At 39.9% G+C, this 26,291-nt stretch overlaps 1 protein-coding gene across 2 annotated transcripts in view; it reads right to left on the bottom strand.

Moving 5' to 3' along the window:
- Positions 1 to 19,342, bottom strand: part of acsf3 (acyl-CoA synthetase family member 3) — a 43,602-nt gene extending 24,260 nt beyond the window's left edge. Inside the window, exons 1-5 of one of the 2 annotated variants that reach the window (XM_075453576.1) lie at positions 19,275 to 19,342; positions 15,463 to 16,251; positions 11,228 to 11,383; positions 4,046 to 4,200; positions 1,960 to 2,105 (exon numbers count right to left, since the gene is read on the bottom strand). In XM_075453576.1, the coding sequence (XP_075309691.1) occupies positions 1,960 to 2,105; positions 4,046 to 4,200; positions 11,228 to 11,383; positions 15,463 to 16,173 (1,168 nt within the window). In that variant the 5' untranslated portion in view covers positions 16,174 to 16,251; positions 19,275 to 19,342. Of the gene's footprint in view, positions 1 to 1,959; positions 2,106 to 4,045; positions 4,201 to 11,227; positions 11,384 to 15,462; positions 16,252 to 17,327; positions 17,396 to 19,274 lie in introns of those variants that run through there. The other variant, XM_075453501.1, reaches the window with a different exon arrangement.
- Positions 19,343 to 26,291: the final 6,949 nt, after the last annotated feature.

The following is a 26,291-nucleotide window of genomic DNA, read 5'->3' as shown; positions in this document are numbered from 1 at the left end:
AGTCTGACCTCATTTCCAGACCTTGCCTTTGTTTCTGTGTGTGTGAGGGAGGTGATCATGGGATTGTGGGGTTTTACCTGACATGACAACAGAGAAAATTGTTTACAATAAACACAACACACAAAGCAGAAGCCCTCAATCAAACCGGTGTGGGTGGTACGATCATTAAAATTTCAGAGCTGATAACATTTAATGTGGCCATTTTATGTTCTCCGGAGGATCGACGTTGTTGTCACAGCTAGAGGAAACATTCTTGAAATAATTGATATACAGATGGCATCAAGGGGTGCAACTGCCTCATTAGTAATGGTTAAAGTACATATCAGCACAAAGTTACCCCTATAGACCACCGTTTCTTCAACAGACACGATACAAACACAAAATAGTCACCTTAACACTTCTCTGACTCATTGTTAGACTTAATGGGGCAGATAAAGTGATCTACTTCATCTCCAAACAGGTGGACTCTATGTTGAAATTAAAAGAAAAGAAATTAAAGACCATGATGAGACTAATAAATCCTACGACAAGAGGACACGCGTAAGGTTGAACCTGCTCAACACCCACAATCACTCAGTAGCAGGTGACGGAGGTAGGATTGTCTCATGTGCCCTCAGTCAAACACTGCCGTTCAATTTCCACTCAGTCATCCAAACTTTGCGAACTCGAGTAACAAGAAACATGCATTTCCTCTTCAATAGTAGGAACACAACAGAATAGAACAATGTTGACAAAACTGATAGGTAGACTTGTGTATCAATATCGCCAAGAAAGATGTTTCAAGAGGCTAAAACTTGTGTTTGTGTGGATTAAATAACCTAGGATTTCCCTGCAAGTGTGTGGCCCCATGGATGGTTCCATCCATTTTCACTCCAACCACGTAAGCTGCATGGGCTGCAAAGGTCATCAAATCGGTGGTATGCTCCTTGCTGTAAACTTGGGTTTTAATATAAGCTAAAATTGACATATTTTTAAGCACTTCGGCAGCACTGCTGAGAAGTATGTCCTAGATACATTTAACTGTGCTAAAGACTAAAGTACAGCGATCAAAATATATTTATGTTGAGATAATGATTATTCTGTCCAGATGAAGAGCTTCTCGTCAAAGCTGGCCCAGTTTGATAAGACTGCAAGCTGATTTCACTAAATCAGCAGGGCCACCTTAATGGGCTGTGCTATTATCAGCTGCTCTACAAGACACTTCATCTTTGGAAACTAACAGAAAGCAAAAACCCAACATCTGCTCCATTGAGATACTTTCAGTTTAAGCCATCTCAACTGAAGCCTTCCATACTTTCTGCACATATTTCCTGCCAACTACATGTAAGGCTTAATTACCGCTAAAAAAAAAAAAAAGAGGACGTGTTGATGTCATTTTTTTTCTGCTGCAGGCTTTCACAACAGCATTTTGACAGTAAACTCCCACATTTAATTAAGTTTCCTTCAGTGCTTTAAACCTCCAGATGGGTTACAAATGACCCAAACTTTCATCACTGGTGGAACTGGGACTGATCAATACACTAACGAAAGTGTCATTGCACTGGTGTCGCTGTGTCTTTTATAATCTGAAAGCATTTGCCAAGAAAACATAGACATATTTTTTGGTAATCTGGTAGCGAAGGACTCTTGGCACACAAGTAGCTTTCGTGGTGTCCATCAAAGCAGATGAGAAAATGTTAATGATTGTTTTGATTGGCTAAAAATGGGTTTTAAAACTTTAGTAACTGCTGATAAACAAATGTCAATGCTGTCTTTTTTGCTCTTTTCTCAAGGCTTAATTTCCTGATGTTGATCTGCGGCCAGCTTGTTACTTCACCACAATTTGCATAGAAGCAGGCCAAGAGTCTTATTCTCTCATAGAGGGGTTTGTGACATCAGAAGCTGCATGATCTATAGTTATCCATCAAAGTGAAAGGGTTAAAAGAAAGAACACAGAAACATTGCTGTTGTGAGTATGACCTGGGATTCGTGAGCCCTTGAGAGGGTTGGACAGAGCCATGCCGATCTCAGTCATTCCGTAGCGTTCCAGCAGCGTGTGTCCTGTGATCTCTTTCCAGCGCTGCAGAGTGGGAAGAGGGAGAGCTGCTGAGCCGGAAACCATCAGCCTGAGAAGAAATGCAAAAGACATCAGTAAAACACTCCAATGAGAACACGTCAAGTGTTTTTTCTTAATCATGTCAATAAATCTTACATGAAACACAGTCTGCATTTTTAGCGCTCTCTATTACCATTGATTTTTTTCAATAAAAAAAAAAAATAAATAAATATGGAATTCGGCATGACGTGTGGAATAAAACACAGCAAACAGAGAAGCCGATATAATAAGAAACCTGCAGAAAACACAACCTTTCATGAAACAGTAAAAAAAAAAAAACTGTGTGGAGTAACATATGTGCTCTGTGATGAGAAATGAAAGAAAAGGCAACACAAACATATTAAACTCGTCCTATGTTGCATTCTGATTAAGCTCTAAAGAAACCTCAGAAATTAAAGTTGTGTCAGCGCTCAACGCAAGTACCATATACTAAATCTAACCCTGCATCAAACCATCCAGTATTCAGGGACTTTGAGCTCTGCATGAAAACGTCGTGAAAATGTTTCTTGAAATATTCATTAACAATTTTGCAGTAACGTTCCACAAGTCAGCAGGTACTCAAATGTATCCACACCACTGTTTGTAAAAGTCTCGAACCACACTCTTTAGTTTATAATTCACTTGCCTTATCTCAGCGGTTTGTAATTAAATAAATATGAAAGGACAGGACAAGAGGTGTCAGTCCTGAAAAAAAACTATACAGCAGATGAACAGTATCTGCAAGTGATGTCCTTAAAACATAAGAAAAATACAGCAAAGACCTGACGCAGGACCTGAGAGATGCAGCTGACCCTTCAGATGATCCATCTGTTGTTTCAAGCCCTATCAGAAATGGTCTCCAGAAAAAGGGTGGCCGTCAAAAAGATATTCTTAAGGAAGGGAAAAGGGTAAAGAAAAAAAAAAGGCTGAGGTATGCCAAAATACACAAGAATTGGACGGAAAATCTGTGGGTCTTATGGAGTGATACATCCTCCCCAGAGCCCCCCCGCCTGAACACTGACTTTCAAGCTGGTTAGAAGTGTAAAAACTTGTACCATAAATACAATTTTTTTGCTTTATATACTTTATTTTTTATTTAGGTTTGCAAGATTCAGGAAATCGTTGCACATATTTCCCAATTCTTCTTCGACATATAAAGAAACTGCACGGCTGCTCAAGACCTTTGCGCCGCACTGCATAAAACGCCACAACACAACAACAACAACAATGTAAATAAAAGACAGGGTTGGCGATTTAAAAATCCTATATTCAGCTGAATATCTTAGAAAACAAACATACTGAGTTCAAAACTGAAAAAGCTCGATTAATTTGTGAAAAGAACATGCTTTGATATCAGAAACACATTTCAAAAACGTTGGGAAAAATTTGAATTTTGAATTAACCTCTACATTGGTCACAGGTCAGTAACATGTAAAAAAAGATCCTTTAAGAGAGGCTTTCAGAGGCAAATATAGGGCGGCACTCACCACTCTGTGAAAGACTGCAAGGACAAATACTTTCAGAACAAGGTTTTCAAAATGGAATTGCAAAGGATTTGGGATTTCATTACAGAAAGTATAAAATATCAATCATGGATTTAAAGGATCAGAGAAACGTTTGCCTGCAGCACACAGGGCTGAACCTAATATTGACTGTACATGATCTTCATACCCCTCACGAGGCATCATACAAAGAACACTAATCATTCTGTAGAGGAAACCATTGCATGGGCTTGGAAACAATTCTAAAAAAAAAAAAAACACACTTATTCACTGCATCCACAAAGGTTAAGACACTGTCGTACCAAAAGAGAAAAAAAAAAAAACATACAAAATAAACGAGATTCAGAAAGGCAGCTGTCTTCTTTGGACCACTGTTGACATCAAACACAAAAAGAGCTTGATATATATATATATATATATATATATATATATATATATATATTTTTTAACACTTGAAAAGTACCAGTACCTGATTCTCTCCTTGCAGACAGCTTTGACAAAGTCCTTCACATGCGGCTGTGTGAAGTGCTGATCATAGTACTGGATCAGCTTGGAGTAAATAGTTGGCACGGCCATGAACACATTAACCATTGGAGCCTTGGAGCTCAACAGCATCTCCCACACCTAGGAAACACAAAGAGATAAGCACAACATATAACTGCAGGAGGGGTGAGATAAGGAAGGGTTAAAGCGAGAAGCAGCCTTCTTAACAGAGGAGCACTGAGAACTAAATGAAAACGTCCAGATTCACTCCATTAGTGAAACAGAAAATTACATTTTCATTCTTTTATTTGATGTAAATGGCAAAGTGACGTGCAAAGCGTCACATTAAATCTGCCCATACAACACCAAGAAAAAAGACAAGAAAAAAAAGTAAAGCTTCGTAAAGGTCAGGAGGAGAAAAACAGCCGACTGCTGTAGGCGAGAACTGTAACGGTGTCACACATGGAGCTGCTAATGTCCTCAAATTTAGTGCATCAAGCATAAGACTATTATCACAAATGTTTTTTAATGCAATAAGAATTATTTATGTCAACAAGATAAATAGGCCAAATGACTGATTTACCTAAAAAACTATGCGGCATATTATTTTACATGAAGATAGTATGGCTGCACTTCACTAAAAGAATGACATTGGGCACAGTAGATAACTGTTAACTATGTCTGTTAAAAGCAAAGCCATTTGGTCACAACGTACATCGATCATCATTATCTTTGTGATATATTCTAAACCTGAGGTGGGTGAGTTTTTTTTTTTAGGTGGCCATATTGTTAAAGACATGCCACATATTTGGTGATTGAATTGTAACATGTAACACGGTGCTATATTATGATTTACTATGTGAATTTAGTAGACTTGATGGATCATTGTTGGATACTCTATGGTTTAATTGGAAAAAATTATTTGGATAAAATGACACATTTAAATTGAGTTTAATTTATCTTAAATCACTGACACCTTGAGCAATTTTATTCATGAAAAGCATGTAAGCTTATCACACCTGGACCTTCAGCTGATGCATCGATTGTTCACTGAAGCCTCATCAGAATTGGTCTCCATGGAAAGGTGGCTGTCAAGAAGCCATTGAGGGAGAAAAGACTGAGGTTCCCCAAACTGGACTGAAAATCAGTGGCAACAGGTCTTATGGAGTGATGAATCCTCCCAGAGCACGGACATCATCATTACTGAAGCACTGTGGAATCATCGTGACAGAGAACGTAAAAAAAAGGCAGCCAACATCCAAAGTAGAGCTTTGAAATGTCCTTGAAGCAGCCTGGAGAACTATCCCTGAAGACTACTTAAAGAAATTACAAAAAAGCTTGTCTTATAGGGTTCAGACTAAGTTGAAGAATGAAGGAGGTCATAACACACATTGACTTTAGCTGGTTAGAATTGTGTTAACATTGTTTTTGCTTTATATACTTTATTTCTGTTTATGTTCAATAAATTGCTGCTCCTATTTCCTATGTTCCTGGTAATGTATATAAAGGAAAGAGGGGAGGATTCCAGACTTTTGCACAGTACTGTTCATTTATCTTCCACTTAAAGGGGAAGTTCGTTTTTTCTTAAACCTGGACCTTATTTCTGGCATGAAATATGTTCATCTACTCACCGATAACAGTTAGGTGAAAGTCGGCGTCCTTCGGACAATATTTAGATCACTCGAGATCCGCGTATATCCATATAACAGGAGAGAACAGGGCAGAGACAATACAGCCTCTGAATAAGGCATTATCTGTCTTTATTTCGCCAATATGACAAATGAATGAATGAACATGTAACTATTGCACTGTTAGTTCAGAGCTGCCGTGTTGTTGTTATTGGGGCAATCGGGGGCTTATCGGGGGCTTTCCACATATGCGCCTACTGGGATGTTGTCATCGACAGGCAAGACACAGCTTATTTACTCCGTGCTCTGTTACAGTCGGCTAACTTCACACGGAGTTTGATACTGCTAGTTTTGTGCAACATGGCAGGATATTTATCAGATTTTGACGTCGTGGACGACAACTTTGAGTACGATGGACGTCCTTACCGGAGTGAATAAGCTGTCCTGCAGCGGAGCGAGGCAATGATGTCATCCCACTAGACGCATGTGTAGAAAGCCCCCGATAGCCCCCAATAACAACAACACGGCAGCTCTGAACTAACAGTGCAATAGTACGCGTTCATTCATTAATTCGTCTTAAAGTATTCGTGAAATATCGTGAGTAGATGAACGGATTTTATGCCAGAAATAAGGTCCAGGTTTAAAAAAACAAAACAAAAAAAACTTCCCCTTTAAGTGCAGTTTCAAAACAATGGATTGGTATCGTTGCATCTTTTTGTTCTGTTTGTTCTTTGTGTGAGGTTTGCGTGTCACACTGCGACACGATTAAATAAAATAAATGAATCACTTTCTCACAGAGAGCACAACCTTTGGATTTTCTATCTTTATTCATTTCCACGCCTGACATCAGTTATTTTAGAGACAGCCACAAAACTCAGATTATCACTCCAAGCGAGGAAGTAAACATGCTTGTTAAGTACATGCACATATTAGATACCTTTTGAATATCACATAAACTCACTTGTTCAAGGACAAAACCATTTCACACAACCCGCCCCACCCACTGCACCTCATTTCTCAAACAGACACAGAGACACACATGGTCTGGGTACACAGCAGTAGATGATGGGAGGACAGCATAAATTAAGTGAAGGTGAATGACTGCTTCTCTAAGACCTGTCCCCCTCCAGTGATGACAAAATCCTTCTCCTCTGTCGTCTCCCCTTTCAGTCTACTTATCTTTCCGTCTACTTTGTTCAGTCTACCTTTTTTTCCCCCAAACACCTTCTCTTTCGTTATCTACTCTCATCTCTGACCCCGTATCTGTCCTTCATCTTTCTCCTCCCTTTCATCTCCCCATCTCACATTCACTTACCTTCTCTCTCCATTTCGCAATTTCTTGCTTGGCTGCTTCTGCAGTCTCTCGCCCGTGCACACACACACCCTGGTACATACTCGCACACAGAAAAATGCTGTTTCTCCCATCATCACTCCCACCTTTAGAAAGAAAACATCCTTCTCAATGTAACTGCAATTTCTAAACTCTTCCTTCCATTTCTCCTTCGCTTGACCTCATCCTTGAATAACCTAATTTATCATTAACTAAACTGTCTTCTTCTAACTTCCTCTGCCTCTCGTAAACAAACAAAACTGAAATAAATAGAACAATAAAACTAAGATGATGAAGATGTGCCAACAGTGTACTCGTATCCTTAACATATTTTAAATAAAGAAATCGTAGGCATCTAGAGATCACCTGTAAGAATACAAAATAAGACTGTGCAGACAGAGGCATTATCAAGTAGCTGTGCCCTGACCACTCTGGGTGGTGTCTATCAAGTGCAGTGGAGCGCTTCCACCAAGTTCACACTGGAGGGGAGAGGAAGGCAATTTATGTCTGTCAAAGAGCTGCTCTCCACCTAGGGGACAAGATGTGGTGAGAACCCGGAGCAATAGCCTGCATCCTAAACAACTTCATGAAGTGCTCAGCCCTGCAATCACCATGGGACTCCAACACATCTGGATGTCAGTGTGGATGCAGAAGGGAAAACTGAAAAGTTCACTTGAAGTTCCTTTTCCTCATTCATTGAAAAAGCTGCAATGATCCTTAATATGCTCCGATTTGATTCAGTTAGAAAAGTTATTGCACAGTGGGTTGGGAGAAAAATGAAATCAAACACAAAAGCATGTGGTTTAAAAAAGGTTAGACTTACAGGATCGCCTTACCGGGAACTGCCACCAGACAGTAAAGTCATTCTTTACGGCCCGTGTTAGTCGTAAAGACTTCAAAAAACATCAAAATGAAGTGGGGGAAAAATTACTTGGGCTCATAGGAATGTCACTTGTTTTCTTCTTGTTTCCTGACATTAATCCTTACAATTTCTGTCGGAAAAATGATCCAGAGGGGTCACTAAAAGTGGGGACAATGCATTTCAGTGCTTAATTCACTGTCTCGGGGGTTAAATTTGCATAAAATGCTAAAAACTGAATTCTAAAAAATTAAAAACCGAAAAAAATAAACCAATGTGGGAAAAATTCAACCGGAATTTAGGGAAAAATAAAAAGGTTTTTATAGGGCCCTAAATGAGCGTCTGCATTAGCTAGAAAGGTAATAAATCAAATAAATCTAATAATTTCATTGAATAAATACAATGTTCTGGTACTGACACTAGAGGCTAAGTAAGGATATGACCAAAAGCAGCAGGCTTCAATCTGTGGTCATGACTGTCTGCAAATAGCCTGGGAATTCCCATGCTGCTTTGCGCTTGATTTCATTCTCACTGCAAAGTCAGCCTGGAAACCACCGCCCTTATTTTTGCCAGAGTTTGGGAACCAATCACAGAACGGGGGGGGCGCAGCAAGACGATGACGACGTCTATGCGCGACACCGAAGCTTGTAGAGTGTTAATCCAACATGACAGCGGACACAACGTTACCGTTCGATGCAGCCTTAGAAAGTGTTTCGGAGTAGATTCACCCTAGGGTCATTTGAACCGTGACATCCAGCCAAGTAGCCCACCCGAAGTTTTTCCGATATTGGCTGAACATCAGCTGAGTTACTGAGTTATCCCGAATAGCTTCGTACAAGCGCTAACGGACCTTGGCAGTATCTCCAAAATTACCACACTAAAATCACATGCCATGACACCAAACTTCTACAGTAGTACAAATATGGTCTGTACTCACAAAAAGATGCATTTGGAAGTTTGTACATAGTCCAGGAGTTTATTATTATGAACACAAGCCTGATAGCTTTTCTGCTGCTAAAGCTGCGTCGACGTCACTTCTGGGAGCTGGGAGCTTCAATGTAAGATGAGGGTTGATCTACTACTGTAGACAACAAAGCAAGGCTGCTCAATTTCTCCATTATTAAAATAAATTCACAACTCTACAACATAAAAATTCATGTAGAATATAGCATATAGGCCTACTTTGTTGTCAATTTAAGTAGCTTAGAGCGCAAGTTTACTTTTATTTTACTTTTTTTTCTTCTTCCTTGTCGAATTTCTGTCGTCATCTGGTATAAGTGATACAATTGGCTATGAATCGCGCGCAAAGCAGCATGGGAAGAACCTGACGTCATTTGATAGACATTCGTAGCGCCCAATAAACGGCTCTAGGCATTCGTAAACCACGCCTCAAATACGAGAAAATGCACACCTAGTTCCCAGACCACCATCTCATCGAGATTGTGGATGCGTCAGCCAGGCTAGTCTGCAAAAAGAATTGCATGCGATTCCATCACTACCAAAGTTTTGTAGAAAAACAAAAAACACAACTAAACTTGCTTAAAATTTAAACTTAAAATACATTATGTCACATTCCCAAATGTTCCCTCAACAATTCAACTTCAAGAACTGGTCCGTGAAATATTTGTTTAGAGGCATCAGTTTGACCTGAAATCAAAAAACAGGGAGTGGAGTGTTTTCAAGCAGAGCCGACATCATTTCTTTATCGAGGCTCCTTGGACTAACAGTGTGTAACAATTACGAATGTCGTGCTGTCAAATTGGACACAGCAACTATCTCAAATGCCATCCACAAACCATCTAGTAACAAACAGTATCTATATTGATGGGCTAAATTATCTGTTGAGGAGACAAGAAGCTACTTCAACATCAGTCCAAACACCTTTGTTGTTCTTCAGGGAATTCCAGCAGGGAAAAGATAAACGTCACCTCGCTTGCTTTCGCATTTCATAATAAGGCTGATCTGCCATTTAAATTTGTACCCTCCTAACAAACAGTATCTACATTAACTAATTCCTCTATTTTTCTAAATTTTTTGTCACATTCTGAAAAATACTTTTCTTTTACGTGCCTTTTATATAGCTATTTCCAGTGTGGAAGGACTTAAAGCACAAACACATCTTAAAAACTTAATTCTAGGGTAAGAAAAACATAACAATTCAATTTGCAAAATTATTATATACTCAGTGAAACATGTTTTTTATTGATGTAACATTTTTCTCTCATCGATCGTTACTTTTGTTACACCCTGCAACTTTAATCTCATATCTGCCTGTTAAGAAATATATCAGCGATGAATGTCACATAAACTTTGAGCAGCTGCTGTGATTAACTAGTCAGTAGAGATTCAAATTGATAAAGTCTGGCCAGCTTTTTCCAAACATTTGTAGAGAATCTTATACCGTCAGTGTACAACAGTGCACTGGAGATAGACTGTTCAGTGATTTACTGGATAACAACTCCTATAGTGAAAATTTTTGTTACTATCTCCAGGCAAAATCAGGCAAAAATCAATGGCGGCCTCTGCTGCATAGACTACCCTTCAGAGATCTTATGGGATAGAAGAGACAGACTATCGATCATTTCATCAATGTACTGTAACTTCAGAAGGAGAATAAAGGCTTTTTTCTGACGTTTGAGAGAATGGGCTTGGTGGTTTGCTATACGGGGTTAGGGATAGCAGTTGAAAACAGATATCTATAATTGTGTAACAATACCCATGTTGGCAGATACATCTGTCCTTTAAGGACCTCTGCTTTTGTGTTTGCCTTCACTGAGCTCCTGACTCAGAAAAACACACATACACTGCAAAAGGTGCATCTACACTCTTTTGAAGTCACACCTACACATAACTAGAGCCCCATCGCCCCCACTCCCGCCCTTTTTCAGGGCCAAACAACCACTATCATCCTTCAATGTCAGCTCATCGATTGATCTGCTGCTTAAGCCCCTGCCGTGAGTCGGCACTGGTCAGATACAAAGCCACACAGGGCAATTCATCACTGAGCCCCAAACACTTAGTTTGACAGTCTTGAAGGGGGAAGGAGAGGCTGATAGAGGACGAGAGAAAGAGGAGATGAAGTGAGTAGAAGAGATGAAGAGGAAAAGAGCTGGAGGAAAAGTTGAGAGTAACAGAGAAAAGGGGATTGATGTGCAAACCGCTGAGGGTCTTTTTCAACCCAGCAGGACCTTGTCTATACAAGACCTCCGAGTCTGAAATACTTCTTATTCTCTTTGTCAGCTTAGCTGACTTTGGAGCCATCCTGCTGCAAAGAGCCTCTTTGGTTTCGGGATGTTAATAAAAGAGTGGACCGAGAGAAAACGCAAAAGAAGGAGAAAGTGAATTTCAGACCTTATGTGGCTGGAATTCAGGGAGCATGACGCAGGTGGCGCCCACCGAGAGCGGGCACAGCAACTTGTTAACGATGCCATGCACATGGTGGAGCGGCAAGGTATGGAGAATGACGTCATCCCTGGACCACGCCCACTCTGAAACCAAACACTGGACCTAAAAGGGAAGGACGGATAGAACAGGGGGAGGGAACAGGTCAGCAATGTAATAATGTATTCAAACAAATCACTTCGACCCACTTCTGCACACAGTTGCTCTCAACCCAATCCCATGAGGGAAAATAGCCACATCGGTCCACAGCACAAAACTTTGCATTTCTCAATGAAAGCTCAAAAACAGTTGCATTACAACGCTTTCGTAACCCTTTCCAACACAGATGTAACTTAAGTTCCAATTTGTTACTGTGTTGACATTCTTTGTCAGCACATCATCATCCTATGTCTCCAAACATGCTCCGATGTGACGATGTCCACTTTTCATCTCTTGCTAATATTTTACAAAAACACTTATACAGAAGAACTTGTTCTGAATAAGGATGTGATGGAAGGAGAGGCAACTCCACAAGAGAGTTTTGTACAAGAGATTGTTTTGCTAAATGTCTTCATCAGTCATTGTACCTTTCTCCTTTCAACTCTTTGACTTTTCTACTGTGGGGGTTGGAATTAATGTACATAGTTAAATCAACATGTTAAAAAAAATACAGAACTTAGCACTTACAAAACATGGTTACAGTTCACATCGACACATATATATACATATAAAATCATGCACAGTGAACATCTCATGAACGATGCCCAACATAAGAAAACAGTCTCAGGGCTGTTATCATCTGAATTCTAACCATGGATTGTGGCTATGTATTAAACAAGTGGACAAACATAAGCATTTTCTGGAGAGTCTGGATTCAGGTGCAAATTGGAGAAAAATTTATATCTAGTGTTTACAGAATGCTAAATTTGAAGAATTCATCTATTGCGTTTTAAAAAATAAATTGTTGAGGTCATTAAAGAGGTCTTAAATCTAAATCCAGTTACATCATCAAAAAGAGTTTGACAGCAGTGTGTTTTCAAGGGCTTCTTTGGAGTGTTACTGCTGTATGGCTTGATAACAACAGTTATTAATCAATACCAAATTACAAGTGGGCTCACACTGTTCAAGTCCTGAATTGTACATAGTGGATTAGTGAACTGTTTCATATGAAAATCAATACCTCAATTTCAGGAAAAGGGAACTTGAAAGTTAATTTATTCTAGGCGAGGCAAGTAAAGTCACTTTTATTTGTATAGCTAAAAAAAAGTTTCAGATGAGGAAAAATGCCCCACATTTTTCTAATTTCTCAATTAAGTTTAATCTAGTTGACAAAATTTGATTTTCTGATGACTGGGTGCCTGGAAAGCGCTGGACCCTCACGTTTGCTGCCTGGGCATTGCTGACACATTTGCCAGGAAACTAAGGAATTCTGCTGCCAAAACTTTAAGTTATAGTTCTGAATATGTCATTATGCAGGAATATAGAGGATTATTGATCGAGAAGTTATGAGATTTTTACATTAGAGTTGTATTGAATTACATCGTGCGTGTGTTCTAGCAACACATTTACACATATACAGAAGCACGTAGAGATCAGAACTCATGTTTATGTTTCTGAGAGTCTGTATTTGAAATCACATCATAAACTACTCGTATCTAAGTCAGCGTGGCGTGGTCAGGCATTATTTGCACTGCCTCAGTGGCCATTTTGGCCTTTGACACTATTGATGATGTTACCATATCTAAGCAACGCCATGCCCAATAGCGTGGACACGGCGTCTCAGTGATTAAGTTGGGTAGCCTAATCGGTACGCATGTTTTTGCTGTCAACTTGGAAACGTTACAGCATTGCTATCAGGGATCTTGATACCCAAAATACCAACACTAAAACTGATACATCTTCATTTAAATCAACTTGACAGCAGCAATTTCCTAGAGCTCTGACAATCTGATGCTCTTTTTTTCTAGGAAACCAACAGTCTCACTAAATCATTCACTCACTCACTTCTCTGGTCCATTCAGAGAAAATTAAAGCTCCGCTTCATTTCAAAGTGATTTCATTTTCCACACTGTTGGACATGTAGGTCAATTTCATTTGAAAATATTCAGAAAAATCTTCAAGCGGGTCTTTAATGGTAAATAGAAATTAATGATGCTGATAAGGGTGTCAAAAATGTGCAGGCACGGAGACATGCATTTAATTCAGAAACATCAGCAAAGCTGAAGCCCTCAGAGCCAGTGTTCTCATCATAGTTTGCAGAAACATTGTAAATTTATTTAATTTATTATTTTTTTGTTTAATTGAAAGGGGGAATGAAAGAAAGAGGGACAGTGAGGGGAAAATAAAGAGATAGCACCAGAAAAGAGACAACCAGCTGCTGCATTTGTAGGGGAAAAGAAAACACGCAACCCTACGAGCAGGACCATCGGGAGTGCCTGCAAAAAGATGATTAAAGAAAAACACAAACAAAGGGAAAGAAACAAACAGCAACAATATCACCAGCAACAAATGAATATTGAATACTGAATATTACAGCCCAGAGGACAGCGGACAGAAGAAGGCCCCAGGTAGAAACCCCACGGCCATGGGTTAAAGAAGCCAGGGAACTTGGGCGACGGGCATAAGCCCCGTCAGGCGCTGGCCGCCCAGCATGGGCCGAGTGCGGGACCAAGAGCCCTACGTGCCCGAGAACCACAACCGGCAGAGGGCCTGCCCGCACCAAGAGGACCAGGCCACCGCATTCAACCCCCCCCCCCAGTGCCAGCACCCACCCCGATGCCCAAGGCAAAGAACCCCAGAACCCTAGACGTGCCCATCCGCAAGAGCAGCACGGAGCAGCGGGCTGTCGTGTTGGTTTAAGATAACTAAACATTTATATTGGTGTTCACCGATAACTCTCTCTTCACTTTACTGCAATTCATAACACAATTTAGCACAAGCTGCAGCATCTCCTGCCACAGTCAAGGTCAGAATTACTGTTACCCCTGAAATGTTAGTAGAATATCTAACAACAACAAAAAGACTTTCATGCAATGAAAATGCAGACACAAAATCCGATATCTGGCTGCAGAACCTTTGGCAAGGATGACAATCTAAACGTCTCTTCTAATCGGAAAGCTTCCAGTACATAACTATGCGAGTAGTTTCTGACATTTTTCCAGAGTTACATATTCAAGCTCTTTTGAGTTTCCTTTGTGGTGTGTCCAAAAGTTTCCGTTGCATTTCAGGTGAAGACTTGTTTTTTTTCAACCTTATCTCAGTGCCGCTTCCTTTGCCTAAATTCTTCTTTTCTGAAACTAACACACTTCGCTTGATAAACCTTGCCTTGCTAAACAGATTTTGACTTTTTCCCCTGTTCGCAAAATATCATCGCAGCAACACTGTGGCTTATCTTTTCAAGTTTTTTTTTTTCCCCACACATCGGTTGCCTCTCTTTGAATAGCAGTATCTTTCTTGGTCTGTACCCAGAGATTTTCTGCTTGATTCAATGTGGAATGTACGGCACTCGTTGACCTCGCAACTCGAGATTGCATAAGTTCAACCTTGAGATATTTCATTGTGTTTTTCTGTTTTTTTCTTTTTTTAAGTGGCTCGTCTCTGAAGAGTCACAGTTTTATAACAAACTTCATGAAATGACAAAACTCTTATTTCACGATTGCCTTGTAACTCTTGGAAGTGTTTGGTTATTTTGACGATGGCATAAGCAACGCTTTCAGATAGTTTTCTTATCTTCGGCACTGTGAAAAAAAATTGTGAAATAAAAATCATACCTTTTCAATGCAATAAAACTATTACCCATCAGTTCATCTTAGTCATTACAAGGGAATATTATATTTTGTATATTTTGTGAAAGCTGCACCAAAGATGGTGTACCGGCTGTATTCTGCACTTTTCTCCATCTTTTATTTTACCATATAAAAGCCTTTTTGTTATTGTGGATAAACTGTATGGCTTTATTATACATTTTATCAAACTATTTGCTTTAGAGAAAATGGGTTCATTTGCATTTATTCATGAAGTTGTTTTAACATCTTTACTGACGATTCAAGGCCAGAACATATCAAAGACACAAGCCAACCTCTTTTCACTATGAACATCTAATGCTGTCAGACCAGAGGTCTGTGAGCCTATGACAAAAGCAAATAGAAATACAATTTCTCTCATCTCAAATCTTATTATGCTGTAGTTTAAAAGTGATCATTTACCATGGCCTGGATGCTGCCGTGGGTATGCAGAACCCCTTTGGGTCGCCCCGTGGTACCACTGGTGTAGATGATCATAGCTGGTCGATCAGCCCAGTCTGTGATAGTAGTTTTCTTCTCTATCCCACCTAAAGCCTCCAGGTTAGAAGTCGGGGGCAGGGTAAGGCATGGTAGTCCCAATTTCTGTGCCAGTGGCTCCAGGGTCTCAGAATAGGGATGTGATGCTACCAGCAGTGAACTCTGAGAATCTGAGATAATGTACTCCAGTTCAGAAGAGGGGTGTTTTCCATAGAGTGGCACTGCGGTCCCTCCACTCATCCAAGCTGCCCATTGTGCCACTGTGTAGGAAGCATCGTTTGCACACAGGAAGGATACTCGTTTTCCATCCAGACCCCCAAAGTCAGAGTTAAGAGCTGCACTGATTCTACTGGCAAGACCTAAGCTGCTACAGTACAGCTGCTTGTAGCTGTGTCTGCCACTGCAGTCTATGATTGCAAGGTTTTCTCCAAATTCTGGAGCTCTGGTAAACACAGGCTTCTGATTTATCCTCGATGATGGTGTTATAGTCCATCTGTGAGCTCTTCTCTGAACCATAGCTGCCAGTAGCCACTGCCCAGGATGTGATGGGCAAAATGCTCTGTTAAGAATGGCTTTCCAGTGTGGAAAAGTCCACTTAGGAGAGTGGCTGGCAGAGGCAACAAGTCCTGACAGCATGTTTGACACTTAGCTGCTCATTACCCTCCAGATTTAGAATCCCAAGATGGCTCCACCTGCTCATGCCAACCAGTATCTCTGTGTTGAGATAAAACAAAACACATCTGAGCTTAGTTTTATAAAGCAGAATTCAAAGATGGTCATCAAAATGAAAAACCTGAAAGCCTCCTGACTTATGTAAGCCTCAGTTTGACCAACCATTACTCCATTCTATACACTCCCTTAATACCCTACCAACTTCATTGTATAGTTTGTTCAATACTTTGATAAATAGAATTGATCATAATTCAACATGGCAGCAGCTGAAGCTATCAAGAGTTCTACAATTGGCCATGTGTGCATACATAAACATGGGTTTCCACTACAGAATTCTTTGCTCACATTTCTTAAGAAAACGTATGTATTTTATATGTATATATATATTTCTACATATCTATGATTCTGTTGTGTGTTTTCATATACAGGTCCTCTAATAATAGCTACTAAATTACAGGGCTTTGGGGCATCTGTACACTGCCTTTAATGTGGTTTAGACACTCCAACATAGAAAGCATGTGTGAAAACATTTACAACTGCTTTCACACAGCTAATCACAATTTGTATTGCTGTGTTGGTCATACTTTGCGCTATAAAATATCCCACTTCAAAGTCTCAACTCCACACTTGAGGTAGTTTTGCATTTCAGCAAAAGAGAATAACATTTCACTGCTCTCTCTGTCCACGACCTTTTTTTTTTTTTAAATAAATTATCTCCAAAACCAACTTTTGAGGTATTTTTTCACAGTCGTGTCAGCGCTGAATATAATTGTAAATCAATCACAACCCTTGTGTTATTAAGTCGTCTTTATTAAGCGGTATCAGACAATGTCAGACAACGTTAGGACTGTGGATGAGAATCGCTGCTCTTTTTATTGCCACCAAAGCTGCTGAGATCAGTGCAGATGATGTGAACCAACACATTGAACATTTGACTTTATTTCTGTAACTGATACCGTTAACGCAACTGACCGGACAACAGTCAAAACCTAAAAATAAAAACCTCCTTCCATCACACACACAATAACAGAATATTCTTTAGTAACACCCGAGTTTAGCTAAACAAAAATCTTCTTAAACTTTTCCTTGTATCCTTCAGTACCTTACATTCACCTTACCTATAACAAGTGCCGGTACTTCTTTTGGTGAAGGACGGTGCAGCGGCATTAACAATCCGAAAGGAAACAGAAACAGGCTAAAAGGTTCCTGCCTTTTAAGTGCACAGTATTCATTCTTTTGTGGGAAAGGAGACTTTAGATAGACAATTCCTTTAGTAATTTTGATATCGTTATTCTAAATACTACATAGAAGTTGAAATTATGATCTTTATAGCTTTTAGTCTGAATTAATTTGATGTTTTTCCCTTTTGTAAACCCTTCCAGGCAGCCGTGGCTCAGTGGTTAGAGTGGATCGTCCAATAACCGGAAGGTTGGCAGTTAAATTCCCACTCTCACCGCTCAGAGATAGGTTAACTGACAGCTGGAGGGTGGCAGATCACCTCCTTGCTGCTACCGAGGTGCCCTTGAGCAAGGCACCATACCCCGGGCGCTGTTCTGCCTACCACTCTAGTGTATATGGCATCTGTCTCCATGAGTGTGTGACCCTATGCATGTGCATGTGTGTGTTCAACAGGTGCCAAGCTGGATGGGTTAAATGCAGAGGAGTAATTTTGTGTATTTCCTGTATCTACATGACAATGAAGTCTTAATCTTAATCTTCTAGAGTTGCATATCTGCATGAACAAAATTAACATTTTTTGCGCATTTAGGACAGATAGTTGGGTCAAACAAGTCTCTTTTTGACATTTAAAAAATGACAGCAAAAAACAAGCAAAAAAGAAAATTATATATTCAACTATAAAAGAGGAAAAGCAAAAAAAAAGAAAAGTGCATTCATTTTTTCATAGCAGTGATGGCCTAGTTTTGTAACAGATAATGGACAGTTTAAGGTGGAAGGGTTTGAAAGTTGTAAATAATGTGCTTTTGTAAAAAATAAAAAATAAAAAATAAAATTTCCCCCAAAAGATTTCTGGAAAAAAAAAAGCAATTGCAAACATCTGTGAGTTTCATTACAGGCCCTAAGATAGCTTGGTGCAGTTTATGGTTTAATTCATTGCAGATTTGCTAGCTTGACTTGTGCTGTGATCTGTCATCTTGTGAAATGAATCTGAAGATTTTTGAATACCTGGAGATCCCATGGAGATACTGCTCAGGAGAAATGAGGATGGGGGGGGGGGGGGTTTGCAGCATATATGCAGCTACCACACACAGTGCTGTGTTTGGCTTAAGAACATGTGCCAGTCCTTCCACTTAGTGTGCCAACTAGCTCCGCTGGCTCTATCATCGCAGTGGAAGTGGGCACATTCAACCGCCAGCTGGCAGTCGCGGGCCTTAGATAAGAGAATGGTACAGACATGGCACACGTTCAAAAAGTTTTCACTTCCCTCCCCAAACCCCCTACACTACAGATGAGGATGGCATATTCCTAACGAAATTTGAGCCTTTGTTTCAGAGGACTCCCCTCCACTCACAGGAATAGTATCGTCAAAGACCATCCGTTCCTATTCGTAGGAAAAACGCTATTTGAGGGAATGCTATTGCTGCCCTTGCAGCCATGTAATTTTTACATAGTCTTTTATTTGTGGGGCATTTACATTGTTTTTGGCCTTTTTTTATGCAGATAGATCTGCCATGTTTTCAGCGGATTCAACCAAAGAATGACCGAATGTCATCTCGGATGTGACAAAAAAAGGCAAAGGCAACTCATGTTTATGGATTTTTGTTTCCTGGAAGTTGGCCATGTTTTTTTTACATGTTCTATGTGCGGACTGGAATCTGAGCCTGTGGGAGACTTATTTACACTTATGCAGGGATGGATGAAGAGTAGAGGATCAAAACAAAAAGAGCATCACATACATGTCTGTATGTCATGAGAGGAGAAGGCAGAGCTCTCATCAGGACTTACAGTTATTATCATAGCAAAAAGATGGTTACAAGAGAAAGTAAGCAGGAACCGACATTCTGCCGCAATGGCGTGCTGCCAGCGCAGTGCTTGGAAAATACTACCTGAAACAGTGTCGCCACTGATGGGCAGGATGGCCGCAAGCAGGCGCCAACTCCCATCTTGGCATCGGACTGCATTTGAGAAAAAGAGAAAAAGCGGACCCCCCACAGATCTGTGAGAGAGTCTGATAGGGTAACGCAAACCATGGGGAGTACCCAAGCATGTGTCAGGTTGGCATCGATGTGAGGAAGTCTTGGCAAGCGCTCGGTTCTCTCCCCTCCCACCTCAGCTCACACACAAACACACTGTTGCCCTGCTTGGAACACATGGTACATCAGCAGCGGCATCTGGCCACGCTGACTCCTGGCAGCTGCGCTTCGTCTTCGCCAGTTGGGAGTCTTGGCACTGCCACTTCATCAACTACCTGTGGCTCCTCCTGGGTAAAAAGGCGAGCGATGAATTATTCCGAGGCTGCAGCTGCAAACTTGACTTTCATCCAAGATATTCACTATAAACATATGAGTGCCTCACAGAACACATGCCACCCACATACTAATGCACGGATGATAACACGGCTAGTGTCCTCCGCAGAGGGACCTTAACCTCATGTGATGGAATGGTTGGTTTGAGGTGAAAGATCTGCCCTGTGATGACTTTTCATGTTTTGAAAGTGGGCTGCAGAGAAACTATCCATGAACAACTAGATGTTTATTGCCTAAAAATAGGGATTTTAAAGCCTCAAATCAACAAAAGCACACAGTTGTGAGGGCTGGCAAACTGCAGTCAGCTCAAAACCCAAGATTATACTTAGAGGAATCTCCCTCTCATTTTTATAATGAACAAATGTGTATGCAACCTTTTAACTGTTTAATTATCCCCTGACATTCCATTTCTAACATTCATTTCTGACAACCAGGGGCATTTGTCTGAAGCATTTTGAATACATCTCAGCTGTGACACAATGGAATGGTGAATAGGTCTGTTTGAAGATTACCTTCACTTTGAAAGGAAAACTGCTTTTGGCATTTTCGTGACGATTTCTCTCATAGATTTAATTTGTTAGATCTTGCTTTGGAAGTTTAAGATGACAGACATTATCATGTGATGATGTTTTGTTCTGGTCCGGATGATTCAGATAAATCTCTGGGATGCATTATATGCCAACTTCTCTCGCCCTGTCCAGGCTTCTCACACACTCTTCTCATTGCGCTCTTAGTTTTTCCTGTGCAGCCACCCTTACATGGAACATTCTCAAGGCACAAACCCTTTCATTTAGCCCCAGATATGAACTCTTATGCTGTCCAAGATTGATAGTGGAACTGTTAAGTTTTAAATGACAATATGGACCCTGACTTGAGTAATTTGTTTATACAAGAAATAAAGGGAAGCAGAAGAAGAGAAGTCAAAGGACATATTCTATATTCTTGAGATAGTCTTGCTGTCTGTAAAGTTCATGCTCTGCTTTCGGTGTCTTAAGAACTGTCTGACCCAGTTTGAACTCAAAACTTGTTTGTGTTTTTTTTCAGCCTGTTTGAGAAAGGCAAGCTGTTAAAATCTGTCAAAATCTGAATACGTCTCTCACTTGACCACATATGCATACACACACACACACACACACACACACACACACACACACACGCGCACATTCTCACCTTTTTTTCTGTGGGTGTTAGTCATCTGACAGTGACCCAGTGGGAGTTTTTTCTCCATCTGTGTCAGTCTGACCCATTTTAGCCCTCGGCCACGTCCAACTGTTCCATGTCCCAAACATATGTGGGGTGGCAGGGGGATAAGTGAACCATCGCCATGCGGGACCTGCAGACACACACTACAGATATGACACTGGACCCTAGCTTCCTGTCTGTTTGCTTCCCACATCATATGTCATTACTTCTTCTTCCGTTTCTCCTTGTTCATTGAGTCGAACATGTCAAGTGTTGTAAATGAGATCCGATTGAATTTAACTGAGTTGTAAAGATTTTGAATTATGTGTGTTATAATTTTAGCATTTTTTATAAGCTCACCCTTACTTCCTCCTTGCTGAATTTAGCTGTCACCATGAGTCTGCATCTCATACATTGCTTAATCTTTCCTCATAAATATGCACCCATAGTTCCTCTGTTTGACTAGCCAGCCCTGCATTGGGTGTTTGACTTGGTGGACAAACTGGCTTCACTGTCTGTGAGGATCATAACACAAGCCAGTAAGGGCAGAGTTGGCCCGTTAAAGGAAAAATTGGGGTATTTTCCAAGTGGTCCATGTTGGCAGATGAGATGGTTTCATTGCACAGAGCTGGGACTCACTTGGGACCCAGGGGTGTGAGGCACATATGGGCAAACAGGCTGCTGATGAGCTGCTTATATGAGCCTCTCATCATATTCGTAGAGAGATGTCTTTACCAGAGGATTTGAAGGGGCTGTTGATCTGCATTGTCTGGACTGGCACCAGATCTTCAATTAATGTTGCCCAGAGAGCAGCTATGTAGATGTTCTCCCTAGTTTTACAAGATGTGTTAATCTATTGTGGAGATACAATGTTTAGAATAAGGTTAAGAGAATACCTGCAACTTATTGAAATTAACTGGTTCTCTGAATAACGGGGGATAAATAAAGTTTATTTAACTGTCCTCTCATGGTAACTCAATCTATTACATCCAACCTTCTGACGTATTAGCTGTGAGGAATGTAGATCACTCAAGACTCTTTTTTTTAATGCTTTTCCACTAAGGACTTATCGATTCTTCTCTTTCCTTTATAATTTCCACACACAGGAGTGGAAATTACTCTGCTAGATAGACATTCAGAACTTCCACCCTCCTTTCAAAGTCATCTAAGTGACTCTGTTTTGCCTCCTCAACAAAATGCTGTCTCTGAATATTGAACATTAATGCATCTCATTCAATCATTGAAGCAAAGAATGGTCTTCCTGAGAACATTGGTTCAATGAGAACATTACAATCTGTGATTGTATCATTACATTCAGATTTGAATTAAAGTACTGCTCCCATATCTTTTTTTTTAAAACTATGTCCATGTAGATGTTGAATTAGAAATAGATACAGTTTACATCAGGAGATGAATGCAAATGTTTAAGTTAAAACACTGAACAAGAAAAGAAATTTCCATTTCCCAATAATCTTATCTTTTAAGATTTTTTTTCAATTAATTTTTTTCTGGCCAGCCATCTGTTTTAGTCCATCTCCTACAAACTTGAACATCCAGCACAGTCAGCCGCACACAGACACACCCTTACTCTTAGCCTACACACATACACAAACACACACACTCGCTCTGATGCTGCCAGGCTGCTTGGGTGGTGTGTTGTTCTCTGGGAGTCGGTGCCATATGCTGTCTAGCTTCACAAGGAGGACAGAGCCTGCTGCTGTAGTGTTGTCCTGACTCTCAGGGATACCCAAAGCAGTAAAACACATCATCTACAGTTAGTCCTGAAACTTGACCTATTGCATTTATCTGCAATTTGCGTGACCAACTGAATTTTAAACTTATAAATGTCCAATGATGGCACCAAAATTTTTCACTGATTTAAAAAAAAAAAGAGAACTTTTTTATCTACAGGGTGACACTACCATTTGGTTAGGACGTCTTGGCATCTCAAATTAATGCAGAAGAAGACCTTCAGCATTAGTTTCCAGCCCCAGTCAAACAGTGTATTTACAAGTCATTGCCTAACTTGCCAAATTATCAATGTGAAGAGATGTATTGTAACCCTAACAACCACCTTTCTCTAAACAAAACCAAGTACTTTTAGTTGGCAAACCCAACAAAAAAGAAGTGAAACACTGAATGAAGCCAAAAGCTAATGTAAGTGACGATAACAAACAAAGGGAAAAATAACTGTCCCACATTGTTCCAAAACTCAAGAATCAAGGACCATTCCCCTTTTGCCTCATCTCCTCCATTTCCATTTTGAGAACCCTTTTATTTGTTCAGAGCTAAATAATCTAGAACAATATCAAAGCATTTTCATACAGCATCCAGTATTGTTTGTTACCGATGCTTCAGGCCACGCACGCCAAAGGTTACCTTGTGCATATCTGAGAGGCCCCATAGGCTTTGCCAAAACAGCAGAATTTCGTGCACACAGTACTTGAGTTCACATCATTTAAACAAATCACCAAAATCCAGTGCCCCTTATGTTTTTTTTTTTTTTTTTTAAAAGAAGCAAACACATTGCTCATGCAAACAAATCTATTCACATGGCTTCCGGTAGCCCTGTTTTCATTGATAATAGAAAGTGCTACAAGCTGGGCAATATCAACTCTTCAGGCAAACAGGTAAAAAGTCATTGAAATGGATTTATAGACAATAACTAACCTTGCATTGAAAGGCCTTGCCAATGCCTCTGCATGTCTGCACTTGAGAAGTCTTGACAGTTCTGAAAAAGCCTTTGTTCAGTCGTGCCATGTTGGGTTTATCTGAAGCCACTCGATTCGTGCTTTCTTCTCTTTTAGAAAAGAAATGAGACTGACAGGAGAAACATTCAAATCTTGGAGTGTAGAGTTTGGATACCTTTGGATCAGAGAGCGGGCTGGCGATAGGTGTATTTGTTTAAAAGGGGAAAAGTGGGTGTAAGAGTGTGTTTTTGCAATGACTTGAGGGGTAGAGGGCGCGTGTTTAGAATGTATCTTATCTGTGTGTTCATTACTACTTTGCATTTTAGGCAGAGAGCTTGGGTGCTCCACTAAATCGCAGGAAGGATTGTTAGACACGCGTGTTATTAATTTTTTCAGGGTCCCTGTGGCGTCTGTATGAATCTTAATGCTGCTGACTGGGCTGCAGCTCTATCGACTTTCTTTAAAATATGAAGAAGCTTTGCTGGAATCGCCTGGGGTCATTAGCTGAAGAGTAGGCGCAAATCCCTCACTGAGGCTGCTCTGGCTTCACCATGTTAAATGCGCTCTTAAAATATTCATAATCATACTCTTGCCTGCACTCACACTCACACACACACTCATACGCACACAGACAATGCACCAGGGATGTTAGGGGATCAATGTGAAAATGTATTCCTGTTTTGGTGTGCGGTTAATTAGCTGTGGTTCTTTTAAACCGTGAAGTTTGAGAACAGATTAACAGTATCTTTTTGTATACAAGATGATATTTATTTTTGATATGTATGAAATGCATATTGAAAGAAGCTGCTTAAAAATGCTGATTAAATTTTGTACTGGTACTTCTTTAAAGCTTTACAGACACACTTTGGTTAATAATGCTGTCAGTCAAATGTGTACTTGCTTCTGTTTCATTATAACACCAACTTCTGCTATGCTGCTGTGAATTAATACATTTCATGTTTCCATAACTCCGTGTGGATTTGCATTAAATTTGAATCTGTAATGAATTGAAAGTTAAATTCATGTATTCACAGTTAGTTTATTATGTTACTTTTATTATCATTAATGTCCTGTGAAAATAAGGATTTTATAACTCTTCTTGGAGATGCTGCTCTACAGGAATGTGGTCTTCAATGTGGAAACTATATTAGGAGCATTGTATAACTAGCCTGTTTCACAGAAAATCTATTTTTGTTTAATATGTGCAAGAAAGTTCAAATGCAGACGATGTCCAGGCCTGATTCCTAGAGCATTGTCTGGAGTTCATGTGTGTAAATGACTGTGCTCCCCTTACTAAAAAAGCATTAATATGAAAGCAGTGAGTTTTATTCATAGCAGTCTGAAGAATATTAATGCTAACACAATTATTAGACTATTCCAAGTAAACTTACAGAAACTGTAGAGCTGTAATTAACCTATAAAAGCAAGAGCAGGCTGCTGCAAGGAGCAAGTACTCCTGCAGAGAAGTGAGACAGCACATATACCTTATGTACCTGTATGCACACATTAAACAGTTTCAATTGCAATACACCTAATTAATGCTATCTTTCATCAATACTTAAAGTCACAGTGCTCATAACAAGGTTTCAAGAAGGATGATTATTATTACAGTATGGTAAAATCACATCAGCTTTCTTTTAAACTCCTCCGATCAGAGGTCAATACCAAAACCATCAATGCATCCTGTGAATAAAGAATAGTATGCTGTGCTTGCACAACTACTGGTCCCAACAAATGGCCCTGTACACAATGAGCTTTAAACACACACTCGGATGACAACAGTTTCATGGACCCAGTTAAACGCTACTTGCCATTTACACTAGGGAGCTGGAAAATTCTGGATGATGTCCAGTCTGGAATGAGTCAGATGTTTGTGATCTGCCATACAACTCCTTCTGGTTACGACTGCAGGACTGCAGTGTGTGTTGAAAACAGCTCACTCGTTTACAATCCACAACTCACAACACAGGCTCATTCTAGTCAGCCAAATTGTTACAAATTATGATCTATTGATTTATGTCCTTGGGTACAATTTTCTCTGTTTTTGTCTATATGGACACAAAAATAATTTCTTAAAGAATACAGTTTCTGGGCTCTTAATGAGAGTTTCACAAAAAGGGGGTTTACCAGTTTTAACAAGCAAATTGGTTCATATTTGAAAGCTGGAGGGTGTGAAGGTGGAGTTACACACTTGACAGTCATCCAGAAGAACTGAGTTCATCTTCTGTCTGAGTCAGTGCTTTTAAACACTCTCACACTTCAAATTTCACATCTGTTTTCACGCACCGTTTCGTTTGGTTTAAACACTTGGTTAGATTTAGAAAAACAGATTGAAAATGAACTCTCCCACAATGTTAGAAATCTTGTTTGTGAGGTGATAAGTCCTGCTCATGGGCAAAAGGCACAAACATAATGCAAGCATCAGAGTAACAAATGAAATATAATAATCTTAAAGTTGCACTGAATGCTCAAAAAATAAACAGAAATAAAACAAAAACAAAGAAAAAACTATTTGTGTCCACTTGAAGAACTAAAATGTTCTTTGTCTTGCTGTTTTCTTGATGTATCATGAGCTTGGACTACTACTCAAGTGAAAGAGCTGTCACTTCACTGAGATTTTACTTGATTACAAGCAACAAAAGTTAACAGTAAATTAAGCCCCGTTAAATTCTGCAGAGAAATGTGCTGCCCCCTGAGGGTTGAAGGCGCTGACCATGAATAGCAA

This window comes from Odontesthes bonariensis, chromosome 1 (genome assembly GCF_027942865.1).
Source record: "Odontesthes bonariensis isolate fOdoBon6 chromosome 1, fOdoBon6.hap1, whole genome shotgun sequence".
In the NCBI taxonomy this organism is placed as follows: Eukaryota; Metazoa; Chordata; class Actinopteri; order Atheriniformes; family Atherinopsidae; genus Odontesthes; species Odontesthes bonariensis.
Note: the sequence above shows the minus strand (reverse complement) of the source record. Positions and strands in the feature narration are given on the sequence as shown.